Source organism: Zonotrichia albicollis, chromosome 3, assembly GCF_047830755.1.
Source record: "Zonotrichia albicollis isolate bZonAlb1 chromosome 3, bZonAlb1.hap1, whole genome shotgun sequence".
NCBI lineage: Eukaryota > Metazoa > Chordata > Aves > Passeriformes > Passerellidae > Zonotrichia > Zonotrichia albicollis.
Window position 1 is genome coordinate 5,349,937 of NC_133821.1, and position 15,352 is coordinate 5,365,288.

The 15,352-nt window shown below is 44.3% G+C and overlaps 1 protein-coding gene across 4 annotated transcripts in view; it reads right to left on the reverse strand.

Annotated features, from left to right (window-relative positions):
• Positions 1-1,825: 1,825 nt before the first annotated feature.
• The window catches only part of TFAP2B (transcription factor AP-2 beta), a 31,667-nt gene continuing 18,140 nt past the window's right edge, over positions 1,826-15,352 (reverse strand). For 2 of the 4 annotated variants that reach the window (XM_074536512.1, XM_014269415.3), the window contains exons 4-8: positions 14,686-14,760; positions 14,201-14,420; positions 11,548-11,666; positions 8,755-8,896; positions 1,826-6,768 (exon numbers count right to left, since the gene is read on the reverse strand). In XM_074536512.1, the coding sequence (XP_074392613.1) occupies positions 6,468-6,768; positions 8,755-8,896; positions 11,548-11,666; positions 14,201-14,420; positions 14,686-14,760 (857 nt within the window). In that variant the 3' untranslated portion in view covers positions 1,826-6,467. The remainder of the gene's footprint in view (positions 6,769-8,754; positions 8,897-11,547; positions 11,667-14,200; positions 14,421-14,685; positions 14,761-15,352) is intronic. The other 2 variants (XM_026795481.2, XM_005490378.4) reach the window with 1 other exon arrangement.

Sequence of the window (15,352 nt, forward strand, 5' to 3'; positions counted from 1 at the left end):
GATGGAGGTGGGGATGGATTTCATTTTCGCTATTTCCCCCATCCCCTCCGAGAGCAATATAAAGTTGCAAAATCCCGATCCACCGCCTGTCCGGGCTCCTGCACCTTTCCGTCTGCCCTCTCCAACCACCGACCGCTCTCTCTACAAACCAGCAGATAAACCCCAACCCAGACGAGCCTTCACACCGGGTATTTGACTGAAACAGTTCACCGCAGTAAAAGCGAGCCTTTAAACCGGTTTTCCCCCCTCAGGGCTCCGTTCGAGCACACGTGTGTGTTTGTTTTCAGGGTGACTGTGCGGAGGGTTAAACTGACAGTCCTTTCCAGGAAAAAAAAAAAAAAAAAAAAGAAAAAAAAAAACCAAGAAAAAAAAAGGTGTTTTCTATAAGACCAGTCAAAAAACAATTAATTTTAAAAAAAACCTGAGGCCCTAATCTGCTCCCCCTCCTCCTTTTCCTAGCCGCAGGGAAAACCCAGAGTCACTCCGGAGTGGCCGCGGGTTCGCCCTGGGGATGCGGATCTCCCCTCAGCTCTGCGGCGATTACAAACCTAAATAAATCCGATTTGGAAAGGGAAGGGGGGAAGGGGGAGAAAGAAGTTTTCTTTCGAATATTTCCTTCTGCTAATTGCCAGTGCTGCAAATGTGGACCCAAAGGTAGAAAATAAACCCGCACTGTGAACACGAACATCACTCCCGATCTCTCAATATTTAAATATGCACCTATTTACAGACATCCAGATATGCATAAGCGAAATGTACAATTACAATGACATAGCGGTGGGAGGGAAAAAAAAAGTTTGCTGAGCTGCAGGCTTACATAAAATTTTCCTTTAATAGCTCATACTTTAGAAAGAAAAAGATTTACTCCGAATTCAGCTGGTTAAGGCAAAATGAAACAAAAGCTCACGTTAACATGACATGAGGTTTATTATAGGTCGGCTTAGAATGAAGAGGTAAGAGTGGGGAAAAAATATGGACACTTTTGAGTCAGACAGAAATAAAATACCAACATTTCTGAGAAGCAATATTTATTGTCTTTTTTTTTTTTTTGTCTTTTTTTTTATGTAGAGACATGTCCTGAATTTCCCCAAAGCCTAGATTGGGAAAATAAAGACTTCTTGGCATTATAAGTAAATCCGTCTGCAGAATCGAAGCAGCACCAACATTCAAAAAAACTGAAGAGGAAAATACAACAAAACACAACAATCTCTTTTTTTTTATTCTTATTCTTATTATTTATGTAAATCAGGTCATCACTGGACAAGAAACCAATTTCTACCCATTACCATAACAGCTTGTCTATAAAGAACAGAAAAGATTCAGGTAGGATACTATCTAGTCAAGCGGGATTTTTTTTTTGTTGGTTTTATTTTTTCTTTCTTTTTTGTTTGGTTTTTTTTTTTATACTTTTCATTTTTAAATTCCCCCACCCATTCACAGAGGTATAGAGTCACAGATAAATAACCCAAAAACTACTTGCTCGCCATATTTACACATTCCCGTTAAATTAAGCATAAATAAATATATACAAACTCAATACTGAATGCCTCTCCGCATTTCTTCTCAGGAAGAGTCGATAAACTGATATTTCTCACTGCATGGTCAGATTTTTCAAGAAGAGGAGGTGAAAGGGATTGTTTGGGGCATAAAAGGAGAATTTTTTATTATTTTTGTCTTTCATCTTTCCAGTTTCTCATTCGCTTTTTCATAGCTTTGCGTTTGTTTCGGGTTTGGTATTTTTTTTTTTTTTACTTTATTTCTTGCTGGCACACAGTGTTTCGTCTCTCTCGAAATGTTCAGGCGTTTGCCAGTGTGTTTGGGGATGTTTTCTTTTACTTTTTTTTTTCCCTTTGTATAAGAAAATATACTATTTGTAAAAAGCCTACGGTCTCTCTCACACAGGGAAGCCGGAGGGGAGGGGGAGGTTGTCTGGGTCGATCTGGTAAATGCTTACGGCAGCTGAAACAAGCACCAAATTCTCCGAGAAATGTATTAAAACAGAGCCCGACAGGTCTGTGTGATAAACCGGTCAGAAAGAGAGGAGCAGGAGAAGCGAATAAGCCCTTAGGGCACAGCTGAAGGTCTTAAAACCATCCTTCCCCGCTCCCTGCCAGCCCCAAATGCAAATCTGGGGATTTGGGGAGAGATTGGTCTGGGGCGCAAAGGGACTTTGAACAGCTTCTCACAGAGAATTTCTATTAGGTGGGACAAGACACAACCCGATTTTTAAAGAAACCATAGGGTTGTAAAAGGATTCCCATGAAATTGGCTTCTTGTTTCCATCACATCTTGTGTGAATAACAACCAGGAAAAAAAAAGTCAGGGAGTGTACGAAAGTAAAAATCTTTCCAAAGGCAAATAAAGAATTGGTATTAAAAAAAAAAAAAAAAAGAAGAAGTGAGACTAAGAATGAAATAAAATTTACAGCAACCCACCTGTTTGGTTTGAAAACAAACTTTTCATGATCTCTCCTCAAACTTTTCCCTTGAGTTACAAAGCAAAGCTGCCTTGTTAATCCTCCTGTTTATTGATTCATGATCCCGAGGAAACCAAATCTTTTAATAACTCAATTATCAGATAAACGTCTGAGGTGCCCCGCCAACAGGAGTAGTCAGGCTGGGAAAGTGGAAGTGAGCAGGAAAATACCTTCCAGAGGGAGGCTGAGTTTAATTTGGGGGAGACCTCTGTACTCAGCACTGATAGGAGCCACCAAGCAATGCACAATTCCCTCTGGGACCAGCACTAGGCTGAGGGGAAGGACAGAGGGATGTGCTCCTCTCCTGTTCCCTGCCTGATTGCATTAAGCCATAAACCTCTTGAATTTTGTCTCCACACTTTGGGGAGCAAGTGGGGGGAGGGCATCCCACTGCAACCAATGGGAATTTGGATTTATTTTGCCTGAGCACTGCAGTTTGTCTCCTCCAGGCAGAAGGCACAAGGGACAGACTGAAGCTCTTCCCTCAACCTGCTCAAGGTTTAGGTCATGGTCCAGGTGACCAAACTTGTGTCTAGGGAAGATTTCAGCAGCAGCAGGATCAGGCCCTCACACATATAAGTCTTTCCCCAGGAAATTCCAAGAGTTTCCTCTCCCCATTAACGCACAGTGGTGGTGGGACACTGTCCTCTGCAGTTAAAAGGAGAATTCCCTACATTTCCCCAAAGACAAAGAAAGGCCATTCCCAAATGGCCCCAAAGCCTCCAGATGGATGCTCTGGTGCAGCAGGGCCAGGTTCCCATGGCCCCAAAGCACATGCAGCTGGGGATGTGGAAGGCTGAGAGATAATTTGGGGTCTCCCCACACCCAAAAGCCCCACTGGGCTGGGCAATGCTGAAGGGCTGAACACACAGGCTCCTCACAAATCCTGTTTGCAGGGGGAAGTCAAAGGAACATCCAACACTTGGTGCTCTACTCCAATAAACAGGATATTCCCATCAGGCAGAGAAGGGAGCTGTGCTTCCAGGTGGGGCCATTTGTTCCTCCCCAAATTCCCTCTTTCCCTTTCCCTTGCTTCACTGCTGGGCCATGCCCTACATTGGAGCCTGGATTGTCCTTTTCCAGCAGCCTGATGAACTTTGGGGTGGTCGGCAAGGGGTAAGATTTGGAGGACTGGAGATGCTGTTTTTCAATCTGAAGGTCCCCAGCCTGCTGGTGAGCGACCCAAGGTTTGACCACCACACCTCCCCTGGTGACATCCACAGGGATGTGACAATCCCTGCCACAACCAAACCCACTGGCAGGGACGTGCCAGGGTCTAAGCCTGCATCCAACTCATCCCAACAATCCATGGAAAAGGCTGCCTGCCTCAGTTCTCCCATTTTCTCACAGAAGAGTCCGCAGTGCCCCAGAAGAACCAAAGAGCAAGGAGCAGGTCAGGAGGGGCCAGTGCTCCTTGGGGCTGGATCATCCCTGGATTTCTACTGCCACGTGTGCCCAAATCACAAGCAGAGAACCAGAGCTGAGACCTGGCTGCAAGAAGATTTGAAAAGCAGAGCAGGCCCTCAGCTGTAACCATGTCTCAGAGAGCCAAGGGCATTAAAGGGGACAAGAGGATCATTTGCTCTTTTGTTTTGAGAACATTTCATCAAAGGATGCTGAGAACATTGCAGAATTATTTATTATTTCTCCCTCACTATCCACATTGGAAGGTATCTCAAAATTAAAGGAAGGCTAAGGTTTCTCTCTCTCTCTCTCTGTTTTGAGTTCAGGTGTGCCTGCTTGGGATGGTGGGACAGAGTCCTGCAGCTTTCACAGGGATCCTAGGGGAAGGCCTGACCCCACTGGAATTTTGCCAGAGACTCCAGGAGATTTACCCACACCCAGTTCTGACATAAGTCAAAAGATGTGTTAATGCACGAGCCCTACCCCACTGAGAAACACATGCAATTACCCAACATGGCAGAATCCAAACAGAAATTCATATCCTTACACTTCAGCGTTATTTTTACCAGAGAAGACAGAGAAATGTATGTTGAAAAAAGAAAAAAAGAGAGAGGAAAGAAACAAGACTTCCCCTTCACCCCCACCACCCCAAATCATATGCATAAGACATCCTGTCAGACACCAAACCACCAAGAAAAACATTGGAGTTAAGAAGTTTTGCCCCCCTCACCACACTGACTTGTTCCAAAGCAAGAGTCACAAGACATTTTTTTTGTTTTTTTTTAAAAAAAAGCTTTCTAAGAGAAACAGATTTCCTCAGACTGAGCTCAGAAATCAGGATATTCCCTGGCAAACCCTCCCCACTCCCACCACGAGGAGCCGGCTCACATGGCAACTCTTTCCTTCCTTGGTACAAAACCCTAGTGCCAAGCAAGTGCCGTAACATTCAACACAGCTCTTATTCTCTTTGCAACAGTACACCTCGATTTCAACTTAGATTTTTATCTTGTTCAAATTATTCCCTTTGAGCTTCTTTAAAGAAGTGCACCTACAGAATTCAGTAACAACTGGCTTTGATTTGAAAAAAGCAAAAAAAGCAAAAAATAAAAAAAGTATCAGAATATCAGAATTGTGGATTTTTTTTCTCTGTACCTGATATATTGTGTAGGGATCTCTAGTCCTCTTTGAAGAAGCTCATAAGCCAAGCGGGCAAAGCTTTAGGAAACAGAAGAAAATAAAATAGTGCATACTCCTGAGAAAGAATTACATACTCATATCACTCATTTTTTGTTGTTGTTAACGGTTCTTTAAAAATGAGGGAAGAGCTCTCTCACACACACTAGTCAAGGAAATTAAGGACTGAAACATTGGCATAGTTTGGAATATAAAACTCCCTAGAGAAAAAGAGGAGATCTCAGAAAACTAAGAAATCAGATAGCGCTGACATTGTACCAGACCTTACTTCCAAAATTTTTGCAACCCATTATAGACAAGGCATTTTACCATCAAAGACAGAATTACTAAATTACAAAGGTATGTTTGCATGCACTAATATGCGTGGCTACGCACACATATTTTATATATATATATATATGTATATATCCACATATATACATATATATCCACAAACATACACGGGATCCCCGCGCCCCCGTGGGGAGCCGGGTGTGCACATCCACAGATGCACACACAGAGGCACACACGCACCCAGACACACCTGTAAACGCTGCCAATCTAAACAGAGAGTCTGTCTAGACCAGGAAAAAAACCCACACAAAACAGTCCTTAAAAAACAGAGCTGGCAGATTCGACTGAGCCACAGCGACCCTGATCATCCCTTCTGGTGGCACCTAAAGTTAAGTTCATGCTGCTGTAAAGGCAGCTGGTGTTGATGGCTTGGTGAGGGGTCTGGGAGCTCCCCTCCTTTCCTAGTCTAGACAGAACCAGGGTGGTGAGATGAGGTGGGAAGAGCTGAGGGGAATGAGGCCATGGGGTTGCTCAGAAAGGAACACTCTGGAAAATTGTTTTAGTCTAGGTGGAGACAGGATGAACAAAACAAAAAAAGAATAAAATAAAAAAAGAAAAATGGTAGCAAGACAGACCATGCAGCTCAAGAAATCAAAGCACTGACACCAAAAATGTTTCTCCGATTTCTTCCAATAAGTTATTCATTTCTTTCTTTTATTATTATTATTAATTATTATTATATTCCCCTCCCCCCCAATCATTATTTAAAAAATGTGAAAGAACAGAAGTGGGGAAAAAAATCCTGGTGGTTGTCTTCACATGTTCCTGGCAAGAGACTCTGAACCACTGGTCTTGCGCCATTGTGCTCCTCTGATCTTAAATTATTGTCTTTCTTTTATTATTATTATTTTTATTTTATTATTATTATTATTTTGTCCTACCTAATAGAATTCTTCCAAAGCCCAATCCAGTATTTTTAAAGCTAAAATTAAGACGGTTTTGTTTTAAAAGATTATCTCTCTCTCTTCTCCTTTTATTTATTTAACTTTTTTTTTTCTTTTCCTTTCTTTCATTCTATTTTTTTTTCCTCTCTCTCTCTCTCTCTCTCTTTCTCTCTCTCTCATTTTCTGTGTTTCTCTTCCTTGTCTCCAGTTTTACTACCTGGTCCTTCGCCAGATGTGTGCCTGTTAGCAGTGTTGTTGTTCAAGAACATCTTGTCCATGCCTTTGAGAGCTTCAGTCAGGTAGTTTTGGAGGGCCGTGAGGGCGGCGCAGATCGCAGGGGCCCCAAAGCCGTGGGTGATGAGGCTGAAGTGAGTCAAGCAGCTCTGAATGCCCGGTTCCAAAATGGGGGTGGGCCGGCTGTTCCCAATGGGCGTTCTGTCCTGCGCCAAGAGATCTGTGAATTCTTTACAAAGTTGCCTGCAGGGAAGAGAGAAAGGCAAAGAGAGAGAAGAGATGTTGTTAGGCTCATCCAACAATCCAACCAAAGGGGTAGGACCAAGCTAAAATTGATCCCAAGGCATGGGGTGGGACCTTTTTGCCACCATCCTTTCCCCCAGAGGTTCTTGGACCAGGCAGGGCGAGCCAGCAGCTCCCTGCTCAGAATGATGCTCTCCAGGGGATAACACCAGTTCTGGAGATTCAAATCTCTCCAGCAACCACAGGGATGGTTCTGAAGCACTGTGAAAACCCAACCCTGCCTGGTGACCTCAGAAATAACCAGGGTGAAAGGGAAATGAGCCCTGAATCTGCCAAGCACCCATTTCTGGAGGACTGGCCCTGGCTCAAGGCAGCTCCCAGAAATTCTCTTCCTGAAGGAAAGCACGGCCATGCACTGAGAGCTATTGGATGCCACAGGGACCTGGTGCAGGGAAGGACTAAAACAGAACCTCTGAGACTGCTCAGGCTGGGCCACCTTACTGAGAAAAATCAGGATTTTGGGACTCCATGCTGGCTTATTCATGGCCTGAGAAGCCAAGCAAGCACTTCACATTTTATTCTAGGGGCATGACACCCCAATTACCACATCAGAGTTGACATCTGGCTCCTGGTTGTTTGTCTGCACCTTTGAAAAATCTGATTCGATTTTTCTAATGAATTCACACATAAACATTTTATTTTAAATCACTCTGGTCCAAAAGACCTTCAAGTCAACAGGTGCCTGGGCAATGCAGAAACCCTGGAGGCTGGTGGGGTTCCCACAGGAATAGTTTCTTTGAGGATACCCAAAGGATTCAGGTTTTTTTAAAGACAGGTGCCACTCAGGGACTGGAGATAAAAAAGATCAGAATTAAAAGGAAAAAAAAAATGAAAAGAAATCCTTAAAAAAGACATCCAGCTCTCATCCTCTGAAATTCTCTGAAATTCCCAGTGGGTTAAAGGTTTCAGAGGGTGAGGAAAGATAAAGGTCTACTTCTATGTGTATTATCCATTAAGAAAGTGCAAGAGAGGAAACTTTGAATTTGGAGAACAAACAGTAATGAGTCCAACATTTTACATCTTCAAAGAGCAAAGCAGGGTCTGCGAGCAATTAAAGTTCTGGGACATTAATATCTTCTGACCCTGCGGAAAAGGGCAATCAAATTCCAATCACGTCTAAGAAACATCTGGACAAATTTGAGCAAATGATTTTTCAACCCTCCATATATTTCTTTAAATTACACTGTCATAGGAGGCAAGCCACGTCCCAGAGCATGAAAAAAAATGAGAGCTGTTTGGGCTGAGATTTTCCTTTATTTTCTTTTTTTTTTTTTTTTTTATTTTGCCCCCTTTTCATTCCTGACAGATAAAGATGTGTGAATACTCAGCACCCAGTGCCGACTACCCGAGCAAACCATGAAGCAGCCTAGGAGGCACAGCCTGATGTAAATCATCCCATACAGCACACCCACCGAGGAAGTCCCAAGGGACAGAAATGGGATGGGAGGGGGCAAATCGGGAATCATTAGCAGCGCATTTTGGAGGGCTTTTCTTTTTTTTCTTCTTTTTTTCCTTTTTTTTTTTTTTTTTTTTAATTAAATCATTTGGGAAAGGCATTGCAATTTGGTAGCAGACAGACAGGTGTGTCTGAACAGCAGCAGGGACAGAGAAACACGCTGTGAAAGCAAATTATAAAATTTTGGACCACTTTACATAAAAATTCTTTAACTGGGGATGGCTTGGAAGTGATGCACAACATCTGGAGGAGTATCCCCTGTAATCTGTATAGGGGTGCGGTCTGTTGGCAGGATCCCCACTGCAAAGGGGTGCAGAGGTCCTTTGGGCGATTTGAGCATCCTTCCTCCCCGAGGGGCTGCTGGAATTTAGAGCCTGGAAATTCCGTTTGCTTTCCAAAGGGGCTCAGAGGAAGAGTTTGAGGATTTTCCTCGAGAAGGGCAGAAGGACAAGGGTTAGCTTGGCACTCACTTTGTAGCAAGCAGCATGTTTTTCCTGGAGTGGAGGTCGCTGGGATCCGTGTGCTGTCTGTTCAGGTACTCAGAAACAGCTTTGGCTGGGAACTCCGTTTCACAGATGTACCCAAAATCCCGAGCTAAATGAACGGCCTCACCTGCAGGGAACGAGACGGGAATTAACCCCTTCGGGCACCCCGGGCCGGGCTGGGCTGGCTCCGACCCGCGGGGACACCGGGCGGACCCACGGCTCCCCTGGGGACACCGGCTTCTCTGAGCCGTGTTTGGGATCCTCTCATCCCCCATTTCACCTCAGGGACAGGCTCCAGTTCTGTGTTTTCCCCCCACAAGCCCTATTTTGGGGACAGAAGTCGACGGGGCAGATTTTGAGCTGGTGGGATTTGTCTTTGCACTCGCGTGGGTCTGTACCCATCAGAACGGAGGGAAGAGCTCACACATGCACACCACACACACACACACACACAACTTTAACTGGACCAAGGAAAAATGCAAGAGGAAACTGATCAAATCCTGAAAAACTAAGGACCCAAACTTCTCTAAAAAGCAGAGAAACCATTCCTGTTTCAAAATCTCATTGTCCAAAATCTTACAGATATGGATATATTATGAATGTTAATTCTTTGTGGGACGTTATAGACAATTTATTCACGCACAAGGCACTTGCATCATTATCACAGTTATCGCCACATCTGTAAAATTATGGAGATAACTGCATTTAGCCTGATGGCAATTTAAAAATCTGCATTTTTAACTGACCATCATGCAACAAGAATCTTGTCTGCCGGGTGGAAAGATAACAGCTAATGGCAACTTTTTCTGGGAACAAAATAATTATTATTCTAACTCTAATTCTAATTCACTTTCCCTGCCTGCCTGGTTTCAGGTTTCTTGCCTACAGAGATTTGTGTCATCCAACTCCTACTGATGTACTTCACGCCACAAGAAGAAGACAGTAGCTGCAGAATGGAGGAAAAGAGGAGGAGGGGGGGGAAAAAACCCTCAGACTCTAGAGGGATTCCACCAGATTATAGCTCAGCCCCTCTAGAATAAAGCGTTAAACCCTTTAAAGCATCGCCCGAGGGACGAGGGGGAAGATTTCCAGCGAGCAGGTATGTCTAATAACTCCAGCACCGCGTTATTTTTAACCATCGGGAGCTGCTTTCCAACGTCATCTCCTGCTCTCCAATGGCTCTCGCTAATCATCAAACCAGTTAATGAAGGCCAGGGCACCGGCAGAGCCTGGAGAGGGGATCCCGAGCCGGGCAGGGTCCCCCCGGGCAGGCTCCGGGCACCGAGGGCCGGGAGCGACCGGAGCGTTCCTGTTCCTGTTCCTGTCCCTGGCCATGCAGGAGCAGCTCTGCTAAACTGGGCTGCTGGCAGCAAGGAGGAAAATAAAAAAAAAAAAAAAAAAAAAAAAGAAAAAAAAAAGAACAAAAGGAGATAAAACTCCATCATGTGCAGCCTCTTCCAAAAGGAGGGAACCCTCTGGAGGCAAACTGTTGGTTTGTAAAGGAATCAGGGGAGAGGAGGTGAATGTACACCTTGCTGCTCGCTTGACACAGATTTTAGCATCGCTGCACAAAACCCCACCGGCTTTTGAACCTCGCACCGGCCGCGGGGAGGGGCTGGCGCTGCTGCGAGCAGAGGGCACGATGTTCCACACACACCTTGGGCTGAAGCTGCACTAACAGGGCACCCGAAATGCTTCACAAATTCTGTAGCGACACCTGTAACCCACCCTGAGCCTGGCACTCCCGGGGGAGGAGGAGCTCCCACCCCTCTTTTTGCGAGCCTTCCCCCAGCTCTGCAAGCAGCAAGGTCTTGTCGCTCACATAACTCAATCAAAAGAGTGGAAAAGTTAATATCTAGCACAAATATTTGCGCTGGCTTTATACGCAGAAGAGATAAGTGGATTATTTATACGCCTCTCGGTGTGTGTGTGTGTAATGCAGATACATATAATTCATAATTGCATCCATACTATTCCTGTTAGGTTTTTTTTGGAGGAAGTCCAACTTCTCTTAGCATAAACACGCACATAACCCTAAACTTATTAGTGGCTCTAAGTTTTCCTTGTCGATATAGTAACAACAAATCAAAGAAACACGCTGGCCACCAAAATGTCATTAGCTGACTTGAAATTACTTGAAATTTCAGTCTGCCTTTCCCTCTCTGCTTCCTGAGGGGTAGCTGGTGTCTTTGTTCAGCTCCACACACCTTAAGGGAAATCGAGCTCTGCTACTCTTAAATTCTCTGCTTTCTTACCAAAAAAGGGGGATAAAAGTAATTTTGCATTATTTTTCCTCACTGAGCATCCTGTAGTGGCCATAAATCAGCTCAGGAGGAGCGAATTATCAGGAGGATGGAGATCTGGAGTCGGAGATCACAGAATGGAAATTAACAGAATGAGGAGTGGGACTGCCCTGCAGAGTTACACACGCACACAAATGCACACGCACACATCCACGTACACACATGGAAACACTCGCTCACTCTTGCCACCAAGAGGAATCAGTGATCCTCCAGCCAGTGACTTCGTTTTTGGGAATGGGATCCTTAACCGTGACCGTGTTCATCCCAACCCACCCTGATTTTCACCTCTGCAGGGTTTTCCCACCTGATCCCAAAAGTTAGTGGGTTTGTTGATTTTTGGGAGGTTTTTTGTTTGCTTGTTTGTTTTGGGTTTATGGTTTGTTTGTTTTTGGGGTTTGTTTTGTGGGGTTTTTTTGTGAATGTCAGGCAGGAGCTCAGAGCAGGGGTGTGAAGGGACATGCCACCCTCGGCTTACCTTCCACCAGGGAGGTGAGTAAAGTGACATTTGCGGCCTTACGCCTGCCGGCTGGTAAATTCAAACCGATTTTTTCTAGCCTTTCTCGCAAAGATCTCCCCCCGTTTTTCGATTTGGCTCTAGAATTGCAAAGAAATTAACATCGTGATTAACCCCGCAGTGTTCCTGGAAGAAACGTTTAGTCTGTGCAGTCAGCGAAGCCTGGGAGGGTTTTCACTCCCCGTTAAGGACTCTGGGGGTGTTGATTTCTGCTCGGGTTTGCTGGGATTTTCTTAATTTCACCCAGGGGGTAGAAGTGGGGATGAACCCACTTTTCTCCCGATTTTATCCAGGGAAATCAAAGAACGCCAAACAGCAATAATTAATGGAAAGGTTCTAATCTAGAGAGCAAGTGGGTATGATGCCAGATTGTATTAAGATGTAGTAAAGGGATGGGCAGGAAGGTAGAGGAGGATTAAACCCTCTGTTATTCCAGGAAAGAGCCAGAATGAGACGAGAGAATTAAAAAAAAAAAAAAAAATCTGGAAAGTTCGAAGGGAGTGTGTGTGCGCCTGTGGATAAATTGAAAAGAAGGGAAATATTTATAATTAAACTGTTTCCCGCCTGTGAATGTGCTCCTGTGCGAGGAGGCGATGCTGAGAGGAAGAGCTCACCTGAGGCAGGGAGCGCTATAAAGAGGGAATGGATTGCCTGAGGGGAAGATTGGAATATCTGTCGGAGGTTGCTGATAAGGGCAATAAAAGGGCGAGTGAGAAATTCAGAGCTATTGTTCGAACGCCCATACATATGGGATGAAATCTTGCCACCTGCGAAGTTAGGGAGAGTTTTGGCACCTAAGAACAAAATCTATCCCAACTCTCTCCTAATTCTTACCTAAAATTTGTTTAAGAATTAGAAGTCGCACTTAGAGAAAGGAAATCAGGAACTACAGAGAAGCCAGACTGGCTTCCCACTATTTTATATCGAAGTAAATGGGGGCTTCATGGCAGAATTGCAAGAGAGCAGCTTTCTACGTCTCATCTGCTCTGAACCAAAACCTTGTTTAAAATTTAGATTCAAGATAGGAACTGAAGTCAGCAGCAGCCAATAATTATGGCTTGGACCACGTCCAGAAATCTGCTGAAGTCCAATAATAATGCTTCTTTACCTTGGTAATTCTATTTTCTACAGAGCATCTCTCAGATGTCCTCCCTGCTCCATTTGTAGCTGTGCACAAGGAGCAGGCAGGTTTGCATCTGTAAGTAAAAATCTCTGCTGCTCTCCCTGGCAGCTGAACAATGATTACAGACGTTCACATGGAACAGCAGCTATTTTAGGAGACCCCAATTCTCATGTGGATATTTGGGTCTGACCAGATGTAGCAGAACTCTCTCCCTCATCTCCAGACACAGACCCAGAGCCTTTGACATCCTCACAGAATTTTTTGCGGGGGCAAGGGGGGAACAGCAAATACCGACTTTATTTTAAAGCACCTTAGAGCCAACGTATCCCAGTTGCTGCTATAGGAGTTTTCAATATATTTCCTCCTCTAAGATTAGCAACTTTTAAACATGATCTGAAGTTTATTCTTTGTCAGTTTGCATGCATCTGTCCCTGTTTAAAAGTTAGGATTTTTATTCCAGTCTGGTGTCTCCCTCACACACAGATAATGAAGTCCTGTACTCTCGCAGCCTGAGTGTGTGAGCTGGTACCTCACGTTGTAACCTCGTGGCTTCTCCCCTGTTGTGACTGGAGACAGAGCCTGAGCTCACCTTTCCTACAGACAGGCCGAGCTGACAATCCACAGTCCCTCAGGCACTGCCAAGAAGAAAAAGCCCTTTCTCCCTGCTAGCCTTTCCAGCTAATGGCCTCAGAGCTTAAATTCTTGCTGCTTCTACATAAAAGCTGAGTCTCCCACACGTTATGATAGAGTGGCAACCCCCATCACCAATAACCAACAACCTCAAGGTTATTCCTTGCTCCTCACTTTCTTCAGTGCCAACAATGCCAACTACTTTGAGGTCTTCATCAAAATCCAACAGGACATTAGTGGGTGATTTGCACAAATATTAAGCAGCAAAGGCCTCTAGACCAGCTGTGATCTGCAGCAACTTTCTCTGTGTGAAGCACAAAGTTTCTGACTTTCAGGGCTACCTGTTGGTGGCTTTTCTTTAGACAGGTTTGCCTATCAGATCCCTGCCAATTCCTTGTGTGACACCATTTGTCATAATTGACTTAATTGCCTGATCGTTACTGTCATACAGAGCAAATCTCGTGTGTTTATCTAGGAAATCCCTAGAATTACATCAGCTCCTGAAATACTTGCAGTTCAGCCTGAAACAATGTCCCATCAGGGCATTTTATTTTGTCCACTTTCTGAGAGAGAAGTATGAGGAGGAGAAAAGAGATAGAAAGTGTGTGCAAGGACAAGGAGAAAATCTTTCTGTCTCAGTTCCTTCATTTGTGGCTAAACAAGGCCAAATCTTTCTCTACTCTCCATATATTCATCCCAATGTTTGAACACAGCATATTTTTGCCTTATCACCAGCATTACACACACAGGCTCTGACAGTGGGATCAATGAACATCTGAAATCATCTGTACTGTTGACCAAGGGTTTCTGGAGCATGCAGGGAGGCCCAGACACATTCCCAGATTTTCCCCAGCCTCTTACCTTCTAAGTACTCCTCCTAGGAGGGATGCGTTCAGACACTCTGGAGGGGAAAGGCGTCTCTGAACTTCTCCCACCGTTACTTTGTACTTTGAAGTTGAGCTAAGCAAAGACAAGCGGCCAGGTACAGAGCAAAACACCTCTCCGGTGTTGACTGAGATGCCACCCAGGAAGCCATCTTTATTCATCATCAAAGAAGTAACAGATTTTGGAGGAACCGGAACTGGAGAGAGAAAAGGGGAGGGAGGGGAGAGAGAAACCATCAGGCCACGAAGGAGCACAGGGTAAGCACAGTCTCTCTGACATGCACAGAACAGCAAAATGAAAGGGAGTTTTGAATCTCTGGCTACCTCCAGCAACCTAAAGGGTGCTGCTCCCCCAACCTCTAGGAAAGTGCTCCATGAATGATGGATGGAGAGAAGGGTGGTACAGTACAGCCTCTATGCAGGGTTTGATCATTGGGAAATAAAATACATATTGGCAAGCACCTGGCAACTTTCGGGTCTGAGCCTGTGTCTCACCCAGAGCCCCCCGATGCCTTTTGTACAACGGACAGCGCCTTTCTGGAGGGGAAAAAAAGAGGAAAATTTACTTTTTTTGGCTAATGCTTCCATTACTGCTAAGCTGAGCCAGGAATAAATTCACTACACAAAGGGAGTTGCTGTCTTAAATAAGTATCAAGGCTGGAGGATACAGCAATGAGAAGACAGCTCTGTTATTGCTTTGTGTTTTTATTAAGTCTGGTTTATGAAATAAAATGAGTCTTTTCCTTCAGAAAAATGAACACCAGGAAAAAAAATATCTGGTCTAACCGAGGTGCTCTCCACTCTGATCATATTGTGCTGTCCGTGAATTAGAAGGAACTCTCCTGCCCCTAAATAAAACTGATTTAGTTACTGCAACACGTATTTAAAGGTAGTCATAGGGAAAAGTAAAAGGAGAATGATAAAGTGAAACTAAACAAAATAAAACCATATTGTTCTCTCTAAGATTTAAAAATAAGTTTTTCTTTTCTCTGAGAAACCAGTGAGGTTATTTTAAGAGTAACCAAGGGATTATAACGAACAAATTCCTATAATAGCAACCAGACACACTCAGAAATAAACAAAAAAAATTGGTTGAACTAAAACTGAGAGCAATTCCCCTGTGACATGA